This window comes from Melitaea cinxia, chromosome Z, assembly GCF_905220565.1.
Source record: "Melitaea cinxia chromosome Z, ilMelCinx1.1, whole genome shotgun sequence".
In the NCBI taxonomy this organism is placed as follows: domain Eukaryota; kingdom Metazoa; phylum Arthropoda; class Insecta; order Lepidoptera; family Nymphalidae; genus Melitaea; species Melitaea cinxia.
This window is the reverse complement of record NC_059424.1, coordinates 12,698,416-12,725,071: the sequence shown is the minus strand read 5'-3', so window position 1 is coordinate 12,725,071 and position 26,656 is coordinate 12,698,416. Positions and strand designations below refer to the sequence as shown.

At 33.9% G+C, this 26,656-nt stretch overlaps 1 protein-coding gene across 1 annotated transcript; it reads right to left on the bottom strand.

Annotated features, from left to right (window-relative positions):
- Positions 1-344: 344 nt before the first annotated feature.
- LOC123668946 (protein nervous wreck) lies at positions 345-26,098 on the bottom strand. The gene is made up of 18 exons (XM_045602638.1): positions 26,078-26,098; positions 15,956-16,099; positions 15,456-15,541; positions 12,543-12,687; positions 6,782-6,918; positions 6,340-6,493; positions 6,041-6,268; positions 5,774-5,959; positions 5,454-5,690; positions 5,224-5,371; positions 4,976-5,139; positions 3,881-4,030; positions 3,509-3,790; positions 3,324-3,437; positions 3,090-3,198; positions 1,923-2,126; positions 1,605-1,639; positions 345-904 (listed from the first exon to the last, which is right to left on the bottom strand). The coding sequence occupies exons 1-18, from the start codon at positions 26,096-26,098 to the stop codon at positions 413-415; spliced, it is 3,036 nt and encodes a 1,011-aa protein (XP_045458594.1). The 3' UTR covers positions 345-412.
- Positions 26,099-26,656: the final 558 nt, after the last annotated feature.

The following is a 26,656-nucleotide window of genomic DNA, read 5'->3' as shown; positions in this document are numbered from 1 at the left end:
GGTATACAAGTTGGCACAAAAGTCCATATTTTTGGAAGTTACTCCCATTTTAAGAAATTAGAAATATAGTAGCAAAGTTATCAAACTATCTTGTCAAGCTTCGTAAAGTCAAAGCTTAGAACTAACCGTGGTTCTAATTGAGTACGGACCTTATAAGCTTTGAAAGTTTCCAACATGATCCATCGTTAAAATATATAAAATAAAAAATGATACTTTAATATAAATCTGTTAATTAATTTAAACGTTAATTAATGACCTGGTTATTGTTTCATTTAAAATAGAAGAAATGAGTTAACGTCAAACTCATTTTTAATGTTTAGGTTAATAAATAATTAGGATTTAACTTCTTAGGCGAATGAGGAATTTTGTGGCTGTATTTAGATTAATATTGGTTCAGTCGAAAGCGATAGACCTAAGCATTTGATTCTTTAAGGTCAGTTAGCCTGGCTAGTTGCGCGGGTTCAAGCTCGTCAGGTATAGAGGCTCGACCAGCGCGGGGAGCCTCCGGTGGGGACTGTGGGGCAGTGGGGGGACCCGAAGCTACAGAAGCCCCCGTCGACTCTCCCTCGGATGCCGTCGAACTCGAGGCAGGGTGAGGAGCAGAGTCGGCGTGGCCCTCTTCTGAATCGCGTAAGCACACGGCAGTCTGCTCGGACAGAGATGATTCCTCGTCATCGTTGTCCTCAACACGTTCTGGCTCCTCTGGTTGTGGCTCGTGCTGGGATTCGGGTTCCGGTTTGGGTTGGTCCTCTGGCGGTGGGAAAGGCTGTTCGGGTTCCTCTATCATGGGTGTCGCAGCAGTTATTACAATCTGCGCTACACCTAGCCCGCAATCTTCACTAGTGATTTCAACTTGTGGTGGCGCAGGCTTCGGCTTTGGGGCAGGTGGCAACTCCTCCACCTCCTGAAATTTTTTATATTCATTTACACCAAACAAGTTATAATCTTTACGATTTAATGGCGATTTTGTTTATGTCATGTTAATCCGAAAATGAAATATTTAATTAAAGTTTATAACTCCTAAATCAAAATATAATATTGTTTTTCCTTAACGATTTAATTTTAGTAAGTATTTCAAGCTAAACTACATGCATAAGCCGACATGCTAAATGTTGATGCTATAGTACCTACCTAACGTCGCTTGCTACAAAATATACAATTTATCTAATGATAGCATTAGGAAATGGGTAGATGTGCATAGGTACCTATTTAAATCGTAAGTTAGTGTTTTTATAGAATAATCATTTTGGAGACACACAATAAGTAAGATGTATTAAATATTTTATTTTGAAGGCAATATTAAACAAACAATAAGCAAAAGCTGAACACAATAATTGTTTAAACTGCGTGATCTTCAATTTACGGCCGGCCACAAATATTTTCGTTATATTACAAATAAATACATTTAATTCATTACTAGGATAACTATTGATTTGTATAGGTGTCTCCTTTATTTACTTATTTTGTGGCCGATCGATCGATCGATTGCACACTCACAAGCTTGTTTCGTTTTACTAGAGGAATGTTACTCTGTGGCAAAGCGCAACATTAAAGCCAACCTAGACAAAATAACGATGTAATAGTGTTGTAATTAAAAGCCAAACCTCCTCCACAAACATTTCACCGACAACCTCATCGACTGAAGCATGAAAAAGAATTCGTAAAAAATTAATGTACAACGTTTAATATAATATCTCAACAACTGTCGAGTAATTTTTCGTACTTGCGATTATTGTAAACATTGTTTTAAAAATTTACTAGTTTTAGGTTCTTTTTAGAATATAAAACGAATAAAAAAAAAATATTCCAGTACCTGAAACATAAAGTCTCATTTATTTGACAATATTGTTCTAAGTGAACATTGGCCTATTTCACACTTGATCTCTAGCTCTGAAAATCTTTTTTCTTTTAAATTTACTTACCAAATATGGCGACGGGTGGGATGGCCGAGGGTGGTGGGGCTGTAAATTGAGTATCGTATTGTTCATGGTGGTTCCTACTAAGTTCTAAATTAAAACTGAAGTCTGGTTGACTGTCCATGGAGTCACCCATGTCGGCCGGTGGAGGCGGCGGCGGGTTCGCAGGAGGAGCAGCACTCTTAGTATTGTTGTTCTCATTGAAGATCACTGGCAGCGTCCAAGGATAGGGGCAAATATTCAACTATTGGATTTGGTAAAAGGTATAAAATCACAACTTTCGAAAATTTGTCAGACAGACAAGAAAACGTTGAAGACACATAGAGAAGTCATAACATGTAAGAGTGTCGCAGAAATTATAGTAGTAAGTTGTAGAGAGCAATAATATTATAAGGTCAAGATGTTTTACGACAAGAAATATTTATTATACATCTCCACTGCTCTAATATTTTTAAATAAGTTAATCGATGTTTTAAAATCACCTAAATTTCTACCAACATAAGTGTATTATTATAGCAGTTACATTTTTAACTTAAATAATAAATTAAAGACCCTAAAAAATTTATATATTTATTTCATTTAACAATATGTAGAGGCCTGAGGTTTTCCTTAATTAGAATAAAATATACGCAATTTTTCCTTTTTTTTAACTTTACAACCGAATAATTCTCATTATTAATATTTACTTGTAATGGCAGAATATACCTATAGTAAACTATAATGATCGTGCAAATTCTCATGCATTTATGACAATGTTAAATGAACCTAAATATCTTAATAACATTGTGTTATTTCCTACCAATGTCTACAGTATGAGCTTACACGTGCCATAAGTTAACAAAATGTTATTACCATGCCAATTGGGAATGAAAATGATAACGCAACCCAATCAGCCACAAGCTATCTATCGAGTGATTAAACCGCAATTTATGGCGACTAATTTCATTTTACAATACAAACAAATATACATAATTAACTGCGTTACAAGACACCAGCATTAAGAATCCGCACACAGACAACTTCACTTTAGACTTTGTATTTTGTATAATAAATTAAAGTGTAATGTATCTTAATTCTTAAATCGTATGAAGTTGCCAAGGTACGAAAAGTAGATAGTGCAAAGTAGAAAAAATGTAAAAATCATGAAACGTGTATTTCTAACAAGTTACTTACTTTCTTCGTTGAAACCCGCGGATGGCGATTCGGGTGGTGAAGCGAACACAGGAGGAGCTGTGTCAGGTGGAGTCCAGGAATCTTCGACGCCACTAAGAGGATCACCGTTCTAATAATCGACAATATATATATATTTTTTAAACTGAAGTATAATAAACAAGTGACTATGTGTGTATGTAAAGAAAATGAGAATTCAATTACTTTTTAAAATTTCTTTAAAAAATAAGTTATTACCTCATCACATTCTTCGACTATAAGAGATGGGAAGTTCCCAATCACCCCGTTGGCCTCACCACGCCACCAACCATCGTCTACACCATGAGCATCTCGTGAAACGATTCGTATAATCTGTATAATGAATAAGTAAGTTTTGGCGTGAGCATCTTCTTTAAAAACATTGAAAACAGAGTAATACTTACCTGTCCCTCTTCTAAATTCAATTCGTCAGAGGCTTCAGCATCATAATCGTATAAAGAGAAACAGTAACCAAGAGTTGGTAAAGGTTTTGGTTTTATTTCTGGTTCAATTTTCGGAGTTGCTTCAACAGATGGTTCTACTTTAGTTTCTTCAGGCTTAGCGACAGGAGCAGATATAACCGATATTTGATCAGGTGATTGTACAACATCAGCATCCTCTCCTTCCACTGTATAATCCACAGATGAGAAAGATATTTGCGAAACCAAACCTGGGGCACTAGTAGCCTAAAATACAGACGCTTTTATTAATTTACCAAAAACGAGTATACGTATACGAGTATGTGTATACGAGTATGTATGAAATTTGCAATCAACCTGTTCTCTGTCGACATCGAGATAGTTGTGTGGCACATAGCCTTCTTCTCCACGATAGTTGCGAGCACGCAGCCAGCCATCACCATCTCCTTCACCAACTACTTCTAGTTGTTCATTTTCAATTATCGACAATTCATCTGGATTTTGAGCCTGTTGATGAAAAATAAATAAGTGCTATATAATATGAATATAACTGAGGTAAGGCACAGTAGAAAATATCCTGCTCAAAATCTGGAGTAGCCAAACTGGGGCCTTGCCCTTGCAGAAGATCATAACTATATAGCACTGCTTTCAATTGGTGTTTTGTTCCTGTGGTGAGTAACGTGACCAGAGCTCCTGGTAAGTTAAGACCTTGAAGGTGGGGGTAGGATTGGCAGCGCGCTTGCGATGCTGGTGTTGCAGGCATCTATAAGCTACGGTAATCGCTTACTGTCAGGTGCGTTGTACGATTGTTTGCTAATCTAGTCTATACATCTATACAAATAAAGAAAATTGGAGTGTCTGTTTGTAATATTAAAATAACCGCTTTTTATTAAATGCATATAGATATATACACGGTACATATACCATAATAACATTTTTTACAATTTTTGTCTGTTTATCTGTCTCTTTGTTCCGGCTAATCTCTGAAATGGCTGGACCGATTTTGACCGGAATTTCATTGGCAGATAGCTGATTAGAACTTAGGCTACTTTTATTTTAGAAATGCATTTATTTTTTATTTATTTATTTTATAACTCTGCGAACTGAAAAATACCTTTTTAGTTAAATTCCAGCGCGTCGCGTTCGAAGTCGCGGGCACAGCTGATTTTATATAAAAAATAAAATGCGTGCGTCTCGGGATGCCCGACAGAAGTGATACTATTTAATATTGAAATTGTTTAACTTGAAAAAACCTTAGGTTATAAAGAGATACTGCTAACACTGTGGATTAGAGTGAGAGAGAAGGAGCCTACCTACCTCTGCCGTATGCGTGAGAGAAAGGGGAACCACACAGACTGGCGTCGTAACGCGTTACGTAACGAAGCGCTTTACCCTCTCATAAGAAGTTATCACTTCAATAAACTGTAATTAATTTCTAGATAATTAACTTACAGTGTAAGAATACAAGGCTGTGCACTTATATAGTGAAGGAGCAGGTGGTTCTGAAGTTTGTGGGGGAGTAGATTCAGCTTCTGATTCACCCCAGCTAACCTGTGTTGGATCATCCCACCCAACTGTTAGTTGTTCTATACGCATACGGTCTTCTTCCAGTGCAGCTAGAAAAGAACATGGATATAATATAAGAATATATATAAAGAAAAATAGATATAATAATAGAGGTATACAATGATTTAGAGTACCATCGACATCCTCATCCTGTTCATCTTCATTTTGAGAACCAGATATCGTTCGCTGATGACCTCCGGAGGTACTAGCCACAGCTGATGTTGTTGGCGCCTCTCCTTCGGTGTTATCACTATCATAGAATGAGTCAGAACTTGGTTGGTCCTAGAAATAAGTTTTAGTGTTAAAATTGAAAAAAAGGTACAAGCACATCATTTAAGGGTTATCAATTTTGAATCAAACGTACAGCTGCCCCGGATGCATCAGTACGAACACTCAGTAGGCTGCTGCTACGCGGTAAAGTTTCTTGTACAGCAAGTAAATCAATTTCTTTCAACCATTCATCTACAGCGGCGCCGCTAGCTCTTAGACATTCCAATCTAGCTTCATACTTTGCTTTAGACGTTTCTGAACGTCGAATATTAGACCTCAATTCATCCATGCGAACGTCTAGTTCTGGACCATTAGGATCGTTGGGATCAACCTAAATGTTAAATAAAGGTAAATATTAAACAAATTTATATAATAAACTAAACAAAAAAATGAATTTTACAAGAAAGCACTTACTTTTTGTCCTGCGTCACGCATCGCTTGATAAAGATGTAATTTTCGCGTAGCATCTCGAACCAGAGCTGTCTCTCTGACAACTCGTGTGGCCCATCTACGAGCTTCTTGCGCTAAAGTTTGTGATACGGATTCGTGCTCCATGGTAACCGTATCAACTGGATCGTTGTCGCAGGGCTCAAATTCATACTACAAAAAATAAATAAATAACAGAGACAAAATATATTTATATCTTTTTAAGCAAAAGTTATAATTGAGAAACAAATATACCTGAATGTGTTGTTTGAGTACCGGGTAATATAGATAAAGACACTGCAGATTGTATTCACGGGTGAGTTGTTGAGCTTGATCTCTGATCTTTCCAAAGGAGTGTTGAGTTGCTGAACAAGTGAGTAGTTCAGTGCGTCCCATTAAGGTGAGAAATTCAGAAACTTTTTCGTAGACTGCTGACTCCATACTTTGCATGCATGTTTGTAATTCAACCAAAAAGTATCGGTTCTAAAAAACATTATTAATAATTAAATAATCTATTCTAAAAATTGTGTTAATTTTTTAAAAGATACACGTACTTGGTGCGCATTCGCAGCGGCAATACTCAGAAGATAATCATTTCTCGCACCAGTTGACTTTTCTTCCAGTTGGTCTCGACGAGATGAAACCTTCGCACTATTCTTTTGTAACGAAGTTATAGATTGAAAAAATGAACCTTTCTTCTTTTTCAATCTGTTTGGAAAATATTTATGCTTTGAATTAAAATACTTTCTCATCATAAACAATAAATTAAGGAAGTATTTATAGTACAAAATTATTATTATTATTAATATTCGCAAAGAAACAGCGCTCATTAATAAGATTAGAGAAAGTAATTAGAATCAATGTCAACCCCGACTAACCCAGTAGCCAAACCAGTAGTTATGCCAGGAAAAAAAAGATAACCTATACTCTAAATTTTAGCAGACTAAAAATTATGATAAATGATTAAATATTACAATTTATTCGTATATTACTTACTTTTCTTCGATATCCTTGGCCTTGTCTCTTACATCGTGAGCGGTATGCTCCTCGTCGAAATACAGTTTTTTTGTTTTATCCACGTCCAGTACAGTTAATTGCAGTTCTTTGTGTGCTTGAGCCAGCGAGTCGGTGCACTGTTTATTTGAAATTGTTACTCAATGTACTAGTCAATTTTTTTATTTCTTTTACTACCATAATCTTTGTGCATGCATCGTATACGATATAATTGAATTTAGAATGTTAAATAAGTATAATATTTTACATTGCTTGAAATAGTCTACTTTTGAGATTCATTATTCCGTTTTTAAAAATCCTTTTCCATTAGAAAGCACTTTTACAAACAGAATAATGTATGAGTATGAATCTTCAAATTGCTACGCATAGGAATGAAAGCAAAATTATATATATTTTATATCTCAATTTTTAATAAAAAAAAATTATGGTATGTCTTGTGTTATCTGCCTACTGTTATATATATATATACTTATTACTTAGTGTTCAAATTATAGATAACGAATGAATAAAATTTAAAATATTAATATTATTTTATTATGTTGTTAAAGTTTCAAGTACAACAATAACCAATGTTAAACAAAGGTATCAGGCCTACGTAAATATTTAATTAAGCAAATTAAAAACAGCTTAAACTAAATTTGTGGAAACTTATTGTACTAAATGTTAAACTGTGTTTTATTTAGAAGTATCACATTTCAAAGTAATAATGCAACCCCTATGCAGCAATAAAAGGAAGACAAAAATATTTTCGCCGCCCTTTGACATCACGGGTTATCGAGTGGCATACTTGCACTAGCTTCATTTTTCCTTCTCGCTTTATTTAAAATAATGTGTCAACGCTAATGAACTCCAGAATTGTAGACGCTTGTTGGCTAATTCATCCTTTGATGTTCTAATTAAATTTTAAGACGATTTTATGCCAGCCTTTTTTAATATTATTACTTTAGTTATATAGGATATCAATAACTTATTACTACTATATCTACTTGTGACGTATATTTTTATTCCTTGTTCATTCTCTTAACAATTATTTCGTTCGTCGAGTTTCTTTTCTAATTGCTAGGCGTTTCGGTATTAGCGTGTTTCGTGTGACGTAGGGCTGCGTAAGTAGTTATTGGTGGGGTTCGCGGTGTAGATTAGGCTCGGCGCTATATAAGCGCTGGTGATGTGCGGCACCTTCCTTTTTCTTGGTCTTCAGGGGCTACACTACCTCAGCTCGAATTCAGATTTCACCCATACTAAAAACACATGAGAATTGAGAGCGCTTGGTTGTTCATCGCGCGAATTATATGTATTTTCTCCCCACAAACATTACCAATAGTTATTTTTTTAAAAACGCAACATATAAAATGTTCTTCATACTTATTTTAATTACCATGCTTAATCTCAAGTCCATAACTTCTATATTTACTGAGATATTAAGGTTTTAATACAAAAATAGAGGTAACTTTGCGATTTTTTCGTATCGAGAAAATTTTATGGAATCGTGTTTTCGAAACATATGAAAGATAGTTTATGTCCTGAATTTTACCATACGTAAATTTCAAACTTAAATATTCAGTAGTTTGGAAGATATGGACATCCTGCCGAGTGGAAAATAAGCAATTTGAGGTAGCATACACTCTTCAGCCTCGGTCAGGTTCAGGGTGCGATTTTGTTGGATGACTTGTTGTAATATTAAACACTTTTATTTAATTTTAAGTACTAACTAACTTTTGTTTTAATTGCGAATATGTGTGTAGATTGTGTGTGTTAGATTAATTTTATTTGCTCTAAAGTTATTGTTTTATTAAATTAAATTATTGTAAAATGTTAGGATGTGATTGTCGTTGTGGACCATTTCCGTGTCAACCCAGAGACGTTAGGGGTTGACTACGGAAGGGCTCACTTTCTGGTGTGACCTCCCAGGGTCCTTGGCGTGGCGGATACGTGCGGTGCCGTTGTTGCCGGTGATACCACGTGACCGGATTTTGTGAGTTGGCTGCTAGGACCCCAACATCTACGATAAAGAACTGCTCAACGTGTACGAACACGGATCAGCATCGGGATTCTTCTCTCTGGCCGAGCAAAATTTTTGTAACCCCGGCTGACATCGTGATGGAGGTGGTGTCGTGGAGCTTGGACATCTGAACTCGAGAGACTGGCGGTTGATCATCCAGGGAGTTTCTGCGGAGCCACGTGTCGCGGAGACCCGCTATGATAAGTGACCACAGTTAGCCTCCACCCACGTGTCAGAAATAATTTGAACCCTCAGTGTAGTTTAAATTAATATTAGATTAATCAAAAATATATTTCAATCCATAGTGTAGATTTAAAATGATTTCGGGTTATGTTATTAACTCGTTCGTTTAGTCCATAAAAGGAAGATAAATTTGTTTGTTCATGCAAATTTGTTTTAAGCTTAAAATTGTGTTTCCTTGTATTAAATTACTTTCTCGTGTAATTTAGTTTTGCTCTCCAATCCAATCGGATCGCTAACTTTTTTAAATATATATTTACCTCTCTTTGATTTAGTTCGTCGCGTTTAAAAAAGAATTAATTTTTTCTTATTCTATGCTCTTTTAATTTAATTACATAATTACATATATTTATTACTTATTTTTTTTAACGCGTGACAGTGGCGCCCAACTCGGGGCGTATTTAGTAATGTGTATAAAGGAATGTCCTAATTGATTTATTAACGCTTGGCCTAAGTCACTAGTGACAGAAGAATTTTTTTTGAAAGACAATAGAAGCAAAAATTTTGAAAAAAATATGTTCATACGGTAAGTTTACCTAATTTAAGAAAATAATTTATAAACTTTATTAGCTTGAAGGTGAAAGTATGGGATGAAAACTCCGTCATTTTCAATTTATATTGAAAAAATTTGATATTTAGCTTCGAACTATAAAATTATTACAAGTGTTGACGTAAAGTATACCTGGATGACAGAGATTAGCTCGGTAATATATGTATATATTTGTAATAATATAAGTAATATATGTAAGTATTTGAATGTAGACATTTGTATGAAAGTTTATTATACATCTACACCACCTACCCAATTTAGATAATAAGTTTCTTTTCTATGTATGGGTTGTCTGGAAGAAATGGCTAAGTAGCCATAAGTCCGCCCATTGTACATTGTTTCACTGTCTGTAACTATCTTTATGCTTTGTTTGTAATATATTTGTGGTGTACAATAAAGTATAAAATAAATAAATCTTGTGTGTTTGGAAATAATATTTAAATACGAATTACATACTGATGAAATATGAACAAATTCAAACTTAAAAATATATATATACTTAGTTACGAATTAGATACGTTGATAAAGGACTCCCGATAATATTATAGTTTTTCTCACCAACGAAGGAACTTGAAAAAAAAGGGAAAAAATAATCGGACTGAAGACATTTAGATTCGAAGCGGGGTGTTCTCGTATTGGGACCACTCGATTTCCCACCTGAGCTATTATAACCTTGTAGACGTTGTTGAAATTTACCTTCGTATTCTAATGATATTGTAGCAGTTTTTCACTGCCTAAAAACATGGACAAAACGACATTTTCTAAAAATAAATCCTAGCTAAATCGATTTATCGTCCCCGAAACCCCCTGCAAACTAAATTTCATTTTTATGTAAATCGTTGGAGTCGTTTCCGAGATTCGGATTTAATATATATATATACAAGAATGGCTAGAATGGATTTTATTATTTAACATGAACTTTATTGAATTTCTTGAACTTTATTAATTATTCGAATTTTTCTCGCCGTAAAAACCATCCTTGGACTTCAACAAACATTTAAAAAAAAGAATTGGTCAAATTGGTCCAGGCGTGGTTGAGTATATATATTGTATATACGCTTACGAACTCATTTTACAATTCATTTTTGTGTATAAGAAGATATCTATAATATATATAAAAGCGAAAGGTCACTTACTCATCACGAAATCTCCGAAACTATAACACCTACAAACTTGAAATTTGACAGGTAGGCTCCTTATAGGACGTAGACATCCGCTAAGAACGGATTTTACGAAACTCGACCCTTAAGGGGGTAAAACGGGGGTTGGAAGTTTGTATGAAAGTCCTATGTTTTTGAAGTAAGAGATTTGAAATTTAAAATGTATGCTCTATACATGGTGAGAAAGTGTCCAAAAAATGTATCTTTAGAAATCAACCCCTTCTTGGGGTTAAAACGGGGATGGTAGGTTGACTCACTGATCACGAAATCTCCGAAACTATAACACCTATAAACTTGAAATTTGGCAGGTAGGCTCCTTATAGGACGTAGACATCCGCTAAGAACGAATTTTACGAAAACCGACCCCTAAGGGGGTAAAACGGGGGTTGGAAGTTTGTATGAAAGTCCTATGTTTTTGAAGTAAGAGACCTGAAATTTAAAATGTATGCTCTATAGATGATGAAAAGGCGTCCAAATAATGTATCTTTAGAAATCAACCCCTTTTTGGGGTTAAAACGGGGGATGGTAGATTGACTCACTGATCACGAAATCTCCGAAACTATAACACCTACAAACTTGAAATTTGACAGGAAGGCTCCTTATAGGGCGTAGAGATCCGATAAGAACGGATTTTATGAAACTCGACCCCTAAGGGGGTAAAACGGGGGTTGGAAGTTTGTATGAAAGTCCTATGTTTTTGAAGTAAGAGATTTGAAATTTAAAATGTATGCTCTATAGATAGCGAGAAGGTGTCCAAATAATGCATCGTAATCTATATATATAAAAGAGAAAGGTCACTGACTCACTCATCACGAGAACTTAATAACCGCTGGATGGTCCATCCATCCAGGATGGACAAAGATGAGGCAGGAAGGTAGATTATAGTTAGTTGACGTCCGCTAAGAACGGATTTTGCGATATTCCACCGCTAAGAGGGTTTAATTAGGGTTGGTAGTTTGTATGAAACATATACAGCCTAAAAATAAAACTAAAAATGTGGTGTATAGAGGTTTTATAAAAATAACTATTAAATTATACTAAATTGTGCCTTTTAAAAAGTTACTCAGTTTGATAAGCATTTCAAGTGACTGAAATAAAAAAATAATTTGCGTTAAACATCTTAATAGTAATGCATATCTTCATAACCACGCGGACGTAGTCGCAGGCGACAGTTAGTGTATTATAAAATTAAGTCCCCAAAAGTATATGTGAAAGATTCCTTCAAAATCTACTGAACGGATTTTCATGCGATTTCACCAATGGAGAGAGGGCTTGGAGAAAAAGGTTTACGGAACGGCTAAGCCGATTTCGATAATAGTTTCACTGGAAGTTTGCCGGGAAAACTTTGTGACACACTGATTTCTACGCGGGCGAAGCCGCGGGCACAGCTAGTATATATATATATATATATATATATATATATATATATATATATATATATATGTGTGTGTGTGTGTGTGTGTGTGTGTGTGTGTGTGTGTGTTTTTAATGTATTTTCGGGGATAACTCCGTCGTCGTTTATGAACCGATTTTGATAATTCTTTTTTTGTTGGAAAGGAGATCTTATCATGTGGTCACATTTAAATTTCATCGAGATCTGATTACAACCTTTGGAATAATCTTTGATAATGCGTATTTCCTTGACTATTTTTTCATCTTCCTAAGTTGTATTACTTGTCGATGTAATTAAAGTCGGTTTTTTTCGTTTGTCAGCAAACACAATTATTAATACTCAAAAAAAAAACTTATTATTACTTGAAATACCTGAGAAAATAATAAACAGCTTTTACTTACCTTTTTGGCGACATTAAGCTTATGCTGCCGTAAGATCTTGGCTTCGTCGGCGATCTGTTGTTGGAACACCTCGACAGCAGCTAATCTCGCCCGGGCCAGCTTCTCATTTTCCTCTAGCACAGTACGCCAGACGTTCCACATATTCCTGTACATTGACATTTATTATAAAGTATTAAGTTACAACTTTTAAAAGGCGATTTCGATTATTTGTTTTAAAAAAGACAATTTTGCACTATTACCCTGTGATATTGTGCATAGTCAAAGATTGCTTGGATGATGACAAATGTTTTTTTTTTTATTATTTTGACGTAAGTATTAAATATAATTTAGTATACATTTCAAGTTTCAGATTCGCACCGACAAAAATATAAAATAGAACAAAATAATTCCTTGCAAAAAATACATACTTCATGCTTAGTTTACTACGCTTACGCTTCGCGCTATAGTTTTTGGAACGAAGTTCCTTACGGCTTGTTTGATATTTGGCTGGGCGACCGAAATGAAAAAAATGTGATATTAAAACCGTAAGAAAAATATATAACGGAAGTTACGTAATATCAGTCGACGACTGTATTTTAATATGACGTTTGTAAAACTAAAATATTACTAGTAATTTTTTTTAAATTATTTATGTAATTTTAATACTGTCGACAAAAATAAATAAAGCCATATGTTTTTTTTATTTCACTTAATAGTTTGAATTATTATTATTATAATTATTATTGATTTATTTTATTATACGATATTTGTTATTTTCTAAAATACTAAATTTCCTAAATACTTTTATATAAAAAAATCAAGAACTAGAAAATATATGTATATAAAATTCAACATTTTTTTTTCAAATTGTGTTGCTTCTATACTATCCGAAGAAACTTCGTTCCTACCTGGTGTCCCATGACACCACATAATTTTTATTGTTTCATATGTTTATTTAAAGGTGTTTTTATATGTCAAGTGTAACAAGGGATAAAAGGTACAATAATAAGTTTTGAGAGCAAAAATAACTTGTAATGTAATAAAACCTGTCAAAAACCTTTTATGTGAAAATGCCTAATTTGAGATAGACATTTATGACGAAACAAGATGCCGAAAAAAGTTATAAAAAAATAGAATTAACATTACATCAAATCAAAACGTTTCTTACTTCCCATAAAGAAGCAAAATCAGGTTGTGTATGCGAGCATTTCTTCAAAAATTGACACAAAGCCAAATTTTTGTCATTTAATGTTGATGAGGTTTGGCGCAATTATGTGAGTACACTAAAAGTTTCGACCTATAGTCAAGATAATGAAAAGAGAGCTAAGAAATATGTATGTATTTTGAAATTATTATTTTTATTTACAGCTAAATAACAGCCATTTGTAAAATCAAAATGTTTTTATCTCACTTTCACGTGCTAAAATGAGATACGAAGACGAATAGAAACTAAATTTTATTAAAAGGTTCCGAAAAGAAAATTTAGGTAGTAAGGTAGGTACGGACATGACTCTATACTAAAGAGTAGTAGACACATTGAAACCAATATATTATACTTTTTTATAAAATATTCAGTATTCTCGTCATTTCATGATAGGAAAGTTTAATTTGAGCAAAATTAGACTAAGGTAATAATTAGTCCTAATTTGATCACAAAACTAAAAACAACGCAGAAGAAAGACTCTAAACTGATTATTTAAGCTAGCTATCTTAGGCCATGCGTGTAGGTGTTTATCGATTTCATTCGTTCTTTTCTTGTTAAAGTTAATTTCTATGAGATTCATTAATACCCTTGTAAAGGCCACGCTCGTGCTTCGCGAGTCTTCGTTATTTTTAGTTTATATATCTTTAAGACTATCTTGTTTTAGAATATCACTTCACAGTAATTTTGTTATTTTTTTTTTTTTTCGATAATATTATATCTAATGTTTTGTAATGGATTCAACCGAAACGTATTTCAAAATCACAAACTAAAGTGTAGAAGTTCTTTAAAAATATACATATATAAAGAGTTTACTCGCAAAGGAAAATAAATCGACTTCAATTACATCGACAAATAATATGACGTAGTTAGGAAGTCGATACAACAGTGAATTAAATGCATATGCATATTATATATATATATATATATATATATATATATATATATAAGAAATAACTAAAAAATGCTTTTAATTTTTTTTTTATAAAAAAAGAATCATCAAAAGCGGTCCAATCAGTATATAGTAATTATGGGGAAACACCCTTAAAAATACAATTGAATTGAGAACCTCTTTCTATTTTTGAAGTTGAAGCCAAGCAAGTCATTTACTTTAATAATTATAGTCTCCAATAAATTTTTAACCGTACTGTAAACAATTCGTTAATGTCAGAAAATTTGGGTACTTTAAGTGAATATTTATAAAGGTAACTCGTCTTTCAGGCACGCCAATATTCATTTTACCCATTCGACTGAAAATAACATTATGTTTATCCGTCGTTTTTGATTAACCTAACGAGTCATGTGCACCGACGTGTTGATAAATAATTTATAAATTCATAATTTATTGCTATAACCTTTCAATATAACAAGTGCGTAGCTTACCAGAAAATTTCCATTGTTTGATATTTAAAAATCTTATAAGAAAAACATATACTTGACAATTTTTTATACAAAGGCAATTTATTGTACTTAATTATTAATTTGTATCTAGGAAGCCTTTTCTGGAAATATAACTAAATTTTGAGAGATAAAATACCATTTCTTAATCTATTTTACTAGATTACAAAAAAATAGCGATTTATACGTGTTATGTTTTAGTTGTGCATTATTTAAATAGTAAACGTTATTTTTTAAATTTATTAAATTATCGACATGAGAAAACAAGAAAATAGGAAAAATATTTTACGTTTTAAGTAAAATTAGCTGAGTATAAATAAAATAATACTACTAACCATTTTTCCTCAGCTCCATCCACCTTTAGATCAGGAATATTAGGTATTTTCTTATTCAAATAGGCCGATGAAATTTTCAGCAAAGCCTAAACAAAAATAATTTCGTTTTAGGTATAGAACAGGCAATATATATAACAGGAGCATTAATATTTGTTAATTTGGAAGATAACACACTTTTGTTTGACAATGAGAAATGTTAATGTCAGCCGTTATAAATAAAATCGAGGTTCATATTATATCGTGTTGGATTAAAATTATTATTTAAGCGATTGAATACGTTATACGAAAAAAAAAAAATGTATGAAAAGATTATTTGTATTAGTTTTGCCCAGTAGTCCATCATTCGTTTGGGTCGATTAGTCGATTAAAGGATTATTTTTAAAACATTTTAACTTGTGACAATTGTTGCATACTACTGCGCTTAAATTGTAAGTGCACGAATTATAAAGTTTTCAACTACTGAGAGTACTTCTTTTGTGTTGTTTTTGAAAAAATCTTACTTCTGAATATGATTTTTCAATAGCCGAGCGTTTGATGGTGTAAGTGCGGAGATCTTCAAGTAAATCACATTCATGCTGATTCTTTGCATGAAGCTTTGCAATTTGCTCTGCATGAAGATTCTTCAAAAATTTCGTATAATTACTCTGAAACAAAAATAAAAATTATTCTTTACCCTGATATCAGATCAACAATTATATGGTTATAAAGACATTTTTAAAACCCAAGTTTTATTTCCTTTTGCTGAAACAATATGATATGGAAAAGGAAATCAAAGTCTAGTTAAAAACGGGAAGCGACAAATGGAAAGCACTCCATTTCCTTATTCAAATGCAAGTAACATATCGGATATAAAAGATTTTTTTCTAGAATATGTACTTCGGATAGTTTTATTAAAAAAATAATTGAATAGTTTCGTTATTAATAGTTTTTCTTACTTCACTTACAAAAAACTCGTTGAAACAATCAAACCATAAATTTAGGAACAAGGTTGTTAAACAATAAGTTGAAAAATTCTAAATTTGAATCTAAAACATACAGTCGATCGGGGTAAGTTTGACAGATCATTACTATATTTTTTTACCTAACTTTGACAATGTTAAATATGAGACACAAGAGTTAACTTAATATGTGCTCTCAGGTTGGTTTTCATACTCTCAAATTATTTAACGTCTATAAAAATCATTAAATGTATCAAAAAATGGCAATTTTGTTGTGTGTCAGAGCTATAACCCCTTTATGGGTAACTTTGACACAGATGAGATTTTAAAATAGACATATTAAAGGTTCTTCTTCTTCTTCTTTATTTATTTATTTATTTTATTTATTTATATACAAGGGATGGTACACAGCACAGAAAAAAATATAAAACAAACAAGGATTAAATATAATTAAAAAGGCCAATTACGACCATCCATCGGTTTAAAATTTAAATTAACAAACGTGAAAAACCAAAAAAAAGGAAACACAAAACCATTAACACGGTGAAAAAAAAAAGAAAAAAAAAAAACAAACTTATTTCTATATTTAACCTATAAGTACCCATGGGAAGTATAAATTAAAAACAATTTACTCTATTGGAAGTAAATATAATATTGATAATAATAATGTTGTTTTGATTATTTTTTTTAAAGAACTGTTGTTTTATTTTATTTTGAAAAATATTTTTTGAACCTTTGAAAATATCTACGTCTTGAAATTTCAAATTGTATGAGTTAGGTAATCTTGTAAGTATAGAATTCTGTACATAGTTGGTGGAGCACTTCGGGACATAAAATAAGGCAGTGTGTCTTGTGCGTCGTGAAGGGTTGTTTAGTTTAATGCGTTCAGCAAGCTCCGGGCAGTTGATGCGGCCACGAAATATATCATACAATAGCCCCATGTCTAATACCTCCCTGCGTTCCGTTAACGTCAGAAGGTTATAAGCTCGGCAGATATCTACGTATTCATCACATATATCGGCTTTTTTACACTTAAATTTAAGGTGGTGAACAAATTTCTTTTGTACACTTTCAATGCGTTTTATATAAACATCATACCTTGGAGACCATATAGGAGCAGCGTATTCTAAGATGCTTCTAACGTATGCATAATAAACTATTTTGAAGCTAAGAGGATCTTTAAAGGGACTACAGGTTCGTATGACAAAACCAAGATTTCTTAGTGCTTTGGATCTAATTAAATCAACATGAGAAGACATTAACATTTTGCTATCAAAATATACACCTAAATCACGGACTAAATTTGTTCTGCCAATTTCAACACCATTAAAATTATATTTAAAAAGAATGGGGTTATTTTTACGAGTAAAACTAATACATTGACATTTCTGAATACTAACATTTATATTGTTCTTTGTATAGTAATCAAATAGGTTGTTAAGATCATGTTGTAACCGCTTACAATCATCAACCGTGCGTACGCTCATGTATACTTTTTTGTCGTCAGCATAGAGTAAGTGTTTTGAGTTTTAGGGTTAATGGCTTTGAATAGTGCCAAATGAGTACAGATGATTTCGCCAATGTCACGTAGAAAATATTAAAGGGTGTATTATATTTATATATTTAAATATCTTGATAGTAGCAAAACTGTCGAGTTATCAAAAAAGTTTACCACTGAAAAAAAATACAAAAATTGCGCGCCGAACTTTCAGCAAAATTTTTGACATAAACTTCATTTAAAAGCTTCTTTTTTTGCAGAGAGTTCATTTAAGCAGTTTGTTATGTAAACAAATTTTGTAAATATAATGTTACGCACTAAATGTGGACAATGTAAAAAATAAAAAATAATTTTGCGATTTGACTGTCAAAGTTTCAAAGTTACCCCGAGTGTCCGTAAATAATCCAGATTTATAATGACCGAAAACAATATCAACCGATGCAGCAATTTTCGAAAGAAATTTGATTTATTTTGTAGGTTTTGAAAGTGTTTTTGTCTCAATATATTAAAATTTTTAGTAATCTACGATTTCAAAAATTTATGTAAATATGAATCTTTAATAACTTATTCTAAAATTAAACTAATTAGGCAAAAAGTAAAATATAGGTTTTTAAATATATATTTTTTTCTAGACTTGTAAAACATAGCCCTATGTGTATTCTTTTTATATTATGGGAGATTGTTTAACATAAGAAAATATAGTTATTTATAAGTATCTAAATAATTACTGAAATTTAAATTGAATTACACCCGCAGAAATTTTAATACCCGAGACTGGCACTCGTACTTATCAGTATGTAGTCATCATGAGTGGTGAAAGAAATCTGAATATTCGGATCTGCAGTCATTTTAGCACACATACTTTTCTTTCATACTTATTCACATCCCACTTTCAGAATTTTTTTAAACTATGACGTTGAAAATCATTCCTTTCAATCGTTTTCGGTATACTTTATTTAAATTTTATTGTGACTGATTGTTAGTTTGTAATTTAAATTAATTTTTACTGTATCGATAGTTACTGTATTGATGATCATTTTGCAGTATCGTGAAAGTTCCACTAATACTTAGGTACATTTTATTGCGGGTTCGATTCCTACTCGGAATAAGTATTTGTCTAACACCGTGTGTGCCGTATCGGCAGCGCCTAAACACCGACGGTAGCGGCTTCGATTCCCACATAGTTACACAAATAGGCTTAGGAGCTTACTACAATGCTTCACGTAATTGAAGGTGAGGCTTTTGGCCAGCAATGTAAGATTTACAAATTTATTCACATCATTTCAAAATGTTCTATTTGTTATTGATACCAAACTATGTAGGAGTAAAGCCTCGTCTGAGTTGAAATTTACAGGATTTATCTAGACATTGATACCTAATGTTAATAAATAAAGAATATTAATACTTTTTCATATCAATACTTCTTTCTTTCGCATGATATTTAAATTTCACACTAAGAGTTTTCCTAACGAAATAAGTTAATTTATTTTTAGTTGGGTATCAAAATAAGCTACATATAAATTTATATTTAGATGCCCCTAAAAATAATTGTTAAAAACGCTGTGTAGGTACGTGTAAATATTTATTCATATTATCGCAATATTTTGTGTAGTGATGGTTCACAAACATAATGTTTTCCTTTTTCAATTCACCAAAATAAATAATTATCTTCCCTGAAAATAATGTTCCTGAAGGAAATTATTTCCTCGGTAAATCGAATGACGGAGAGCCAAGCTTGGTCGTCATCTCCTATAGTAAAATCAAGTTGTAGAAACAGTTAATCTCTATAAAAGTTATCAATATTTAGTAGCCATTTAGCTATCCCCACGACTTCGTCGTTTCTATATGTTTTGGGTTTCAAGGTATTTGGAGTTATTACTCAAGTTACTTGAAGTTAGGAACCGTCGCGGCGCCGATGCGGATAGCGATCACCATCTTGTCGTCGCCGATGTACGTCTCAGGATGGCCGCAACTTAACTACAGAGGAGCAACTAAAGCGATGGACCAAGCACTTCTCCAATCTGTTGACTCAATGCCAAACCCAACCGGCGATTGTTCCGAACAACCCGGACCAATCCTGAATCTGCCAACGACTCCACCAATATACGCAGAGGTAGTCACTGCTATTGAACAGCTGAAGGCAGGAAAGGCACCAGGGGTGCATAACATCAACGTGAAGTTCTTAAAGGCGGATCCGGCTAGATCAGCCGAAATACTTTGTCCCCTCTCGCAGCGCGTTTGGGTGACGGAGTGTGTTCCTTGTGAATCGAAGCAAGGTTTGCTTATGAACGTACCGAAGAAAAGTGACTTCTCAGTCTGCGATAGCTGGAGGGCATTACGTTCTTACCCACTGTAGCTAAAGTACTGGCAAAAGTGAAGTAATTTTGCCAGTTTTTACAACCGTATGTCCCCATAAATTATAAAAACACTATCGGAGGAGCAGGCTGGGTTCCGTTCTGGACGCTCGTGCACTGACCACACGAATACCTTGCACATACTCATTGAGTCGAGCGTGGAGTGGCTAGCCGAACTTTTAAGCCTTCGACTCCGTGAAGTGGAGCGCACTGTAGTCCAGCCTAAGGTGAAGAGGAAAACTTAGCAAGTATATATGTATAATCCAGTCCCTATATAATGGCAGTTCTTGCAAAGTAGTGCACGACCAAGTCCTAGTCCTGTTCTATTAATTTTAATTCTGTACACCCTTTCCGCTTTTTTCACATTTTCTCCTCCAAGCTGGTTGTCTGGAAGAGATCGCTGTTTAGCGCTAAGACCGCCTGTTGTACATTTCTTTTTGTGAATCGTTTTGTAAATTGTAAACTTTTTTATGTGTACAATAAAGAGCAAATTAAATTAAATTAAATTAGGGGAACAAATTCCGATGACTGTAGGAGTCAAACAGAGCTGCCTTCTGTCGCCGTTGCTCCTCATCGTCCTGCTTGACGAGGTTTTGCGGAAGGTAACTGAAACACCTAGAGGCATCGCATGGACCAATAGCTCGCACCTGGAGGACCTCGACTACGCAGACGACAAAATGTTGATCTCGTCTTCACTGCTTGATCTTTAAATGAAGCTGGACTCGTTACGGGAGACAGCTCTAGATAAGGGACTACGAATCAACGCTAGGAAGACCGTCGAAATGTGAGTTTAGCCATATTGCCCCATCAGACTCAACAGTACACCGTTGGAATCTGTTGCAAAGTTCGTATATCTCGGCAGCACCGTGACCAACAGCGGTGACTGGCGCCTTTGCCACGTTGCACACGTGGCCACATTTTCCGGGCAAGACAATGTCTGCCGGGTCAGCTAGTATATATTATATATATATATATATATATATATATATATACTAGCTGTGCCCGCGGCTTCGCCCGCGTTGAAATTAGTGTGTCACAAAGTTTTCCCGGCAAACTTCCAGTGAAGCTCTCATCAAAATCGGCTTAGCTGTTCCGTAAACCTGCCTCTTGCTATTGGTGAAACCGCATGAAAATCCGTTCAGTAGATTTTGAGCGAATCGATCACATACACTTTTGGGGACTTTGTTTTATAATACACTAACTGTTGCCCGCGACTACGTCCGCGTGGTTTAAAGATATGCATTACTTTTAAGATGTTTAACGCAAATTATTTTTTTATTTCAGTCACTTGAAATGCTTATCAAACTGAGTAACTTTTTAAAATGCACAATTTAGTATAATTTAATAGTTATTTTTATAAAACCTCTCTATACACCACATTTTTAGTTTTATTTTCAGGCTGTGTATGTTTCATACAAACTATCAACCCCAATTAAACCCCCTTAGCGGTGGAATATCGTAAAATCCGTTCTTAGCGGACGTCTGCTAACTATAAACTACCTCCCTGCCAAATTTTATCTTTGTCAAACCTGGATGGATTTTGAGTTCTCGTGATGAGTGAGTTAGTGACCTTTCTCTTTTATATATATATAGATTACGATGCATTATTTAGACACCTTCTCATCATCTATAGAGCATATATTTTAAATTTCAAGTCTCCTACTTCAAAAACTTAAGACTTTCATACAAACTTCCGTCCCCCGTTTTATCCCCTTAGGGGTTGATTTTCATAAAATCAGTTCTTAGCGGATGTCTACGCCCTATAAGGACCTACCTGCCAAATTTCAACTTTGTAGCTGTTATAGTTTCGGAGGTTTCGTGATGAGTGAGTCAACCTACCATCCCCCGTTTTAACCCGAAAAGGGAGTTGCTTTCTAAATATGCATTATTTGGACACCTTCTCACCATCTAAAGAGCGAAAATTCTAAATTTCAAGTCTCTTACTTCATAAAACATAGGACTTTCATACAAAATTTTAACCCCCGTTGTACCCCTTTAGGGGTCAAATTTCGTAAAATTCGTTCTTAACAAATGTCTACGCCTTATAAGGAGCCTATCTGCCAACTTTCAAGTTTGTAGGTGTTATAGTTCCGGAGATTTCGTGATGAGGGAGTCAACCTATCATCCCCCGTTTTAACCCCAAAAGGGAGTTGCTGTCTAAAGATACATTATTTGGACACCTTCTCACTATCTAAAGAGCGTACATTTTAAATTTCAAGTCTCTTACTTCAAAAACATAGGACTTTCATACAAATTTTCAACCCCCGTTTTACCCCCTTAGGGGTCGATTTTCGTAAAATCCGCTCTTAGCGGATGCCTACGTCCTATAAGGAGCCTACTTGCCAAATTTCAAGTTTGTAGGTGTTATAGTTCCGGAGATTTCGTGATGAGTGAATCAATCTACCATCCCCCGTTTTAACCCCAAAAGGGAGTTGCTTTCTAAAGATACATTATTTGGACACCTTCTCACATCTAAATAGCGAACATTCTAAATTTCAAGTCTCTTACTTCAAAAACAAAGGACTTTCATACAAACTTCCAACCCCCGTTTTACCCCTTTAGGGGTCGAATTTCGTAAAACTCGTTCTTAGCAAATGTCTACGCCCTATAAGGAGCCTATCTGCCAAATTTCAAATTTGTAGGTGTTATAGTTCCGGAGATTTCGTGATGAGGGAGTCAACCTATCATCCCCCGTTTTAACCCCAAAAGGGAGTTGCTGTCTAAAGATACATTATTTGGACACCTTCTCACTATCTAAAGAGCGTACATTTTAAATTTCAAGTCTCTTACTTCAAAAACATAGGACTTTCATACAAAATTTCAACCCCCGTTTTACCCCCTTAGGGGTCGATTTTCGTAAAATCCGTTCTTAGCGGATGCCTACGTCCTATAAGGAGCCTACTTGCCAAATTTCAAGTTTGTAGGTGTTATAGTTTCGGAGATTTCGTGATGAGTGAGTGACCTTTCGCTTTTATATATATTATAGATATATATATATATATATATAAGTATCAAATGGAGTAAAACAGTACATTAACGCATTTGAAGATGGGAGCAATATGTAGATAAATTGATTGAGTGCCTATCGTGGAGAGTTTAATATTGAAAAACAAAGCGAGTCATACTATTTACGATTTTTTATTTTATATATAACCAGTAAATTTCATTTAGATTGTTTTATTAGTTTCAGACGTCCCTGGTGGCTTTATACAAGTTGATTTTTATTATTCTTCATATTGGTTTATATTTTATATTATAGCTCCAATGCTGTTGATTATTACCCGATCTTTAAAATTAATAAAAACTAAAATGCTATATATAGGCTATACATACAATACAACGCTACCACCTATATCACATAGGGCATAGGCATTAGATATTAGAGATCACCTTATAATATTACGTTGGCGTGCCGGTTGTCTAGTTGATATAATGAGGCGAATTTCTGTTATTTGATTATTTTCTGTATGTAAGTGTGTTTTCTTTACTTTTTTTTGGAAGATTATTTATCAAATAAAATATATAGCAAAAAGTCTAAAAAAGATTACAAAAGTCAATAACTTTTAAAATATTTTATAAGGAAAAATAAGAGCTATACCGCAAACAACATTAAAGGAATGAAAATATTATAAAACATTCATGGAATATTTTATAAAGTTGCTTACAATATCTTATATGCTGTGTGGTTACGGCAATGAAGAATATGGCCACCCCCTCTCTTCCCGTGGGCATCGTAAGAGGCGATTAAGGGATAACACAGTTCCGCTACCACCTTGGAACTCAAATGATGATGGCGGGATAACCATTAAACTGCTGGATTTGAAATACACAGGCCGAAGACGGGTAGCAGCGTCTTCGGTGCGGCAAAGCCAGCGGTCATCAACCCGCCCAGTGCCAATGCCCAGCGTGATGACTATGGACAACACACACAAGTTCAGGCCATTTTTGGCGCGAACTTGTGGAGGCCTATGTCCAACAGTGGACTGCGATAGGCTGAAGTGATGATGTGATGATGAATATCTTATTAAATGCATTTCTTGGGAGATTATTACAAGTAGTGGTCGTATAAAAAATACTTATATTTGATATAAATAAAAAATATATCAGACAAAACATAATTAGAATCAGTAGTAAGTCTAATCAGTTTATAATACGAACTCGTATATTAAAAATTTGTTAACATGAACCTATTATATTATTCATAAAATATTCGTTGTATCGCTATGACATGATGTTATAAATCCAATTCCTGCGACTTTATTTCGATTAATTAAATCCAAAAGATTATACAAATTAAAAATTGTCTTTTCAATCAAAGTTAGTAGTTAATCAAAGTTAAAATTTTATTTAAAGTATTTTATGGGTTAAAATTTGTAACGTGTCAGAATTACTTTATGATCTTTAAGATTGATAAGAGAGTAAGGTAGACAGAGCTCCAGGGGACGGTCGTGGGTAAGGTGGGAGGGTGGTGGTATCGCAGACATCGTCGTCGTCGGTTATGGCAAACGCTTATCGACAGGTGAGCCGTACGCTTGTGTACCGACCCAGATGTAATATGTGTGGAAGGTACCAGTGAAAGGCCTAGTGGCCGTCGTGGTACAAGGAGGAACGACGAACACTAAATTTCTCATTTATTATAACTGCTTGCATATTCTATACAGATTTGATAAATCATCAAATTTACAGTTATAATTTAGTGTTTAATAATATACTGTGACACATAAAAAAATGATTATTATATGCGAATATTAATTTTTAGGAAAAGAAATGTGTGAAAACATTCTACCGGGTAAGTCTTCCTTTAAAATTCTTTAAATCTAGAAAGATAATACATAAAATACATAATGATTTTCATTTTATTAATTTACAAAATATCGTAAAGAACGAACAGTCGGAGATGCAGATTTGATCCCCGCTGGAACGGTCGATTTTTGATATGATATTTAAAAAAATGTTTAGAATTTCCTAATGTGTGGGTAACACAAAAATAAAATCATACAAATATTGTAAAGAAATTTAGCGTAAGGACTACCAACAGTACATTATTATTAATTTTTGTTTAAATGATTTTAATATCAATAAAACAATATCAAACTAATGTTAGGCTCCGATAACTTCCATTATAAGTTAAGAATTTAGGATACTGTGCAAGCGGTCTCTGTGTTTTGGTGGTGTTTTGGCCCGCGTTACGCGACCTTTTTTTCGTTTCGCTTACATTTAAGTGGTTGATGTTTATGTCTACTATTGTGCTCTATGAAGTGAAATTGTTATTATGTACAATTATACATTTAACTAAAAAAGCTAACAACAAAAACAGTACTAATTCAAAAAACTGAACTGACAGACTGACTGACTACGAGTAATAAGTAATTCAGTAAGACAATTTCTTTATAAAAATATAGGTTTATAAATGCAATCGCACATATAATAAATTTCGTTTTTGTAATATTCGATTTGTTTGATAAAAATTCGATTTTTATAATTTTTTACTCTAAACATTACGACAAACGACATCACTTATACTGAGGAATAGGCCAATTACTTAATCTGACGATGAAAGCATTGATCTCGTCACACTGGCTATGTTGCACGAATAACGATTGCTTATAGCAGAAAATATGTTCTATCGTAATAAGTAAAAGACATGTATATTAATTAATCACGAAAGATTTAGTTTAAACTAAAAAGCTTTAAGAAAAATGCACTGTACAATGCGATACCGCGATAGCGCATCGGGGTACAGGTATCTCCGAACGGTGGTATGTAATATCTTTAATGCCACGGGTATCTTCGTTAGCTTTAGCCAGCAGTGAATCATTTTTTCGTACTCACCTTCCTCGGCGGCGGTTGCATGGTGAGGCGAATCGCCGCAGTGGCGGCGACGGTCGAGGGTCCGGAGCGCGTAACGTGGATCGATGGCGACACACGCAAGCGTGACCGTGTTCTGCCGCGTTCGTTCGTTGCACGCCCGTAACAGTCTTCGCGCATGCGCCTTTAGACCTTTGTCCTATTAAACCATAGACTGGTTCCACCACAGAATAAATATTTCCTCAAAGATTATTCAGCCATTTATTTTTAAGTAAAAGTATCTTTTATAAAAAAATGAAAATAACAACATTGATATGTAAAACATCTATCTCCCTCGTTGAAATAAAGCCTTTGCGCAAAAAAACATTGTAATATATAGTAATTTTAGTTTTTTTTTGAGGTCAATAAAGAATATATTAAGTCATACTAATAATTTGCAGGCGTACCGCAAGGTGGCGTGTTGTCTCCAGTCTTATTTTTTTATTTATTAATTCAATCGGCAAAAACATTTCTTCTCTCTACCACCTGTACGCAGACTATCTTCAAATTAATACCCATTCTAAGTTGGCTGACCTACCCTCAAGTATCAATCAACTAAATAAT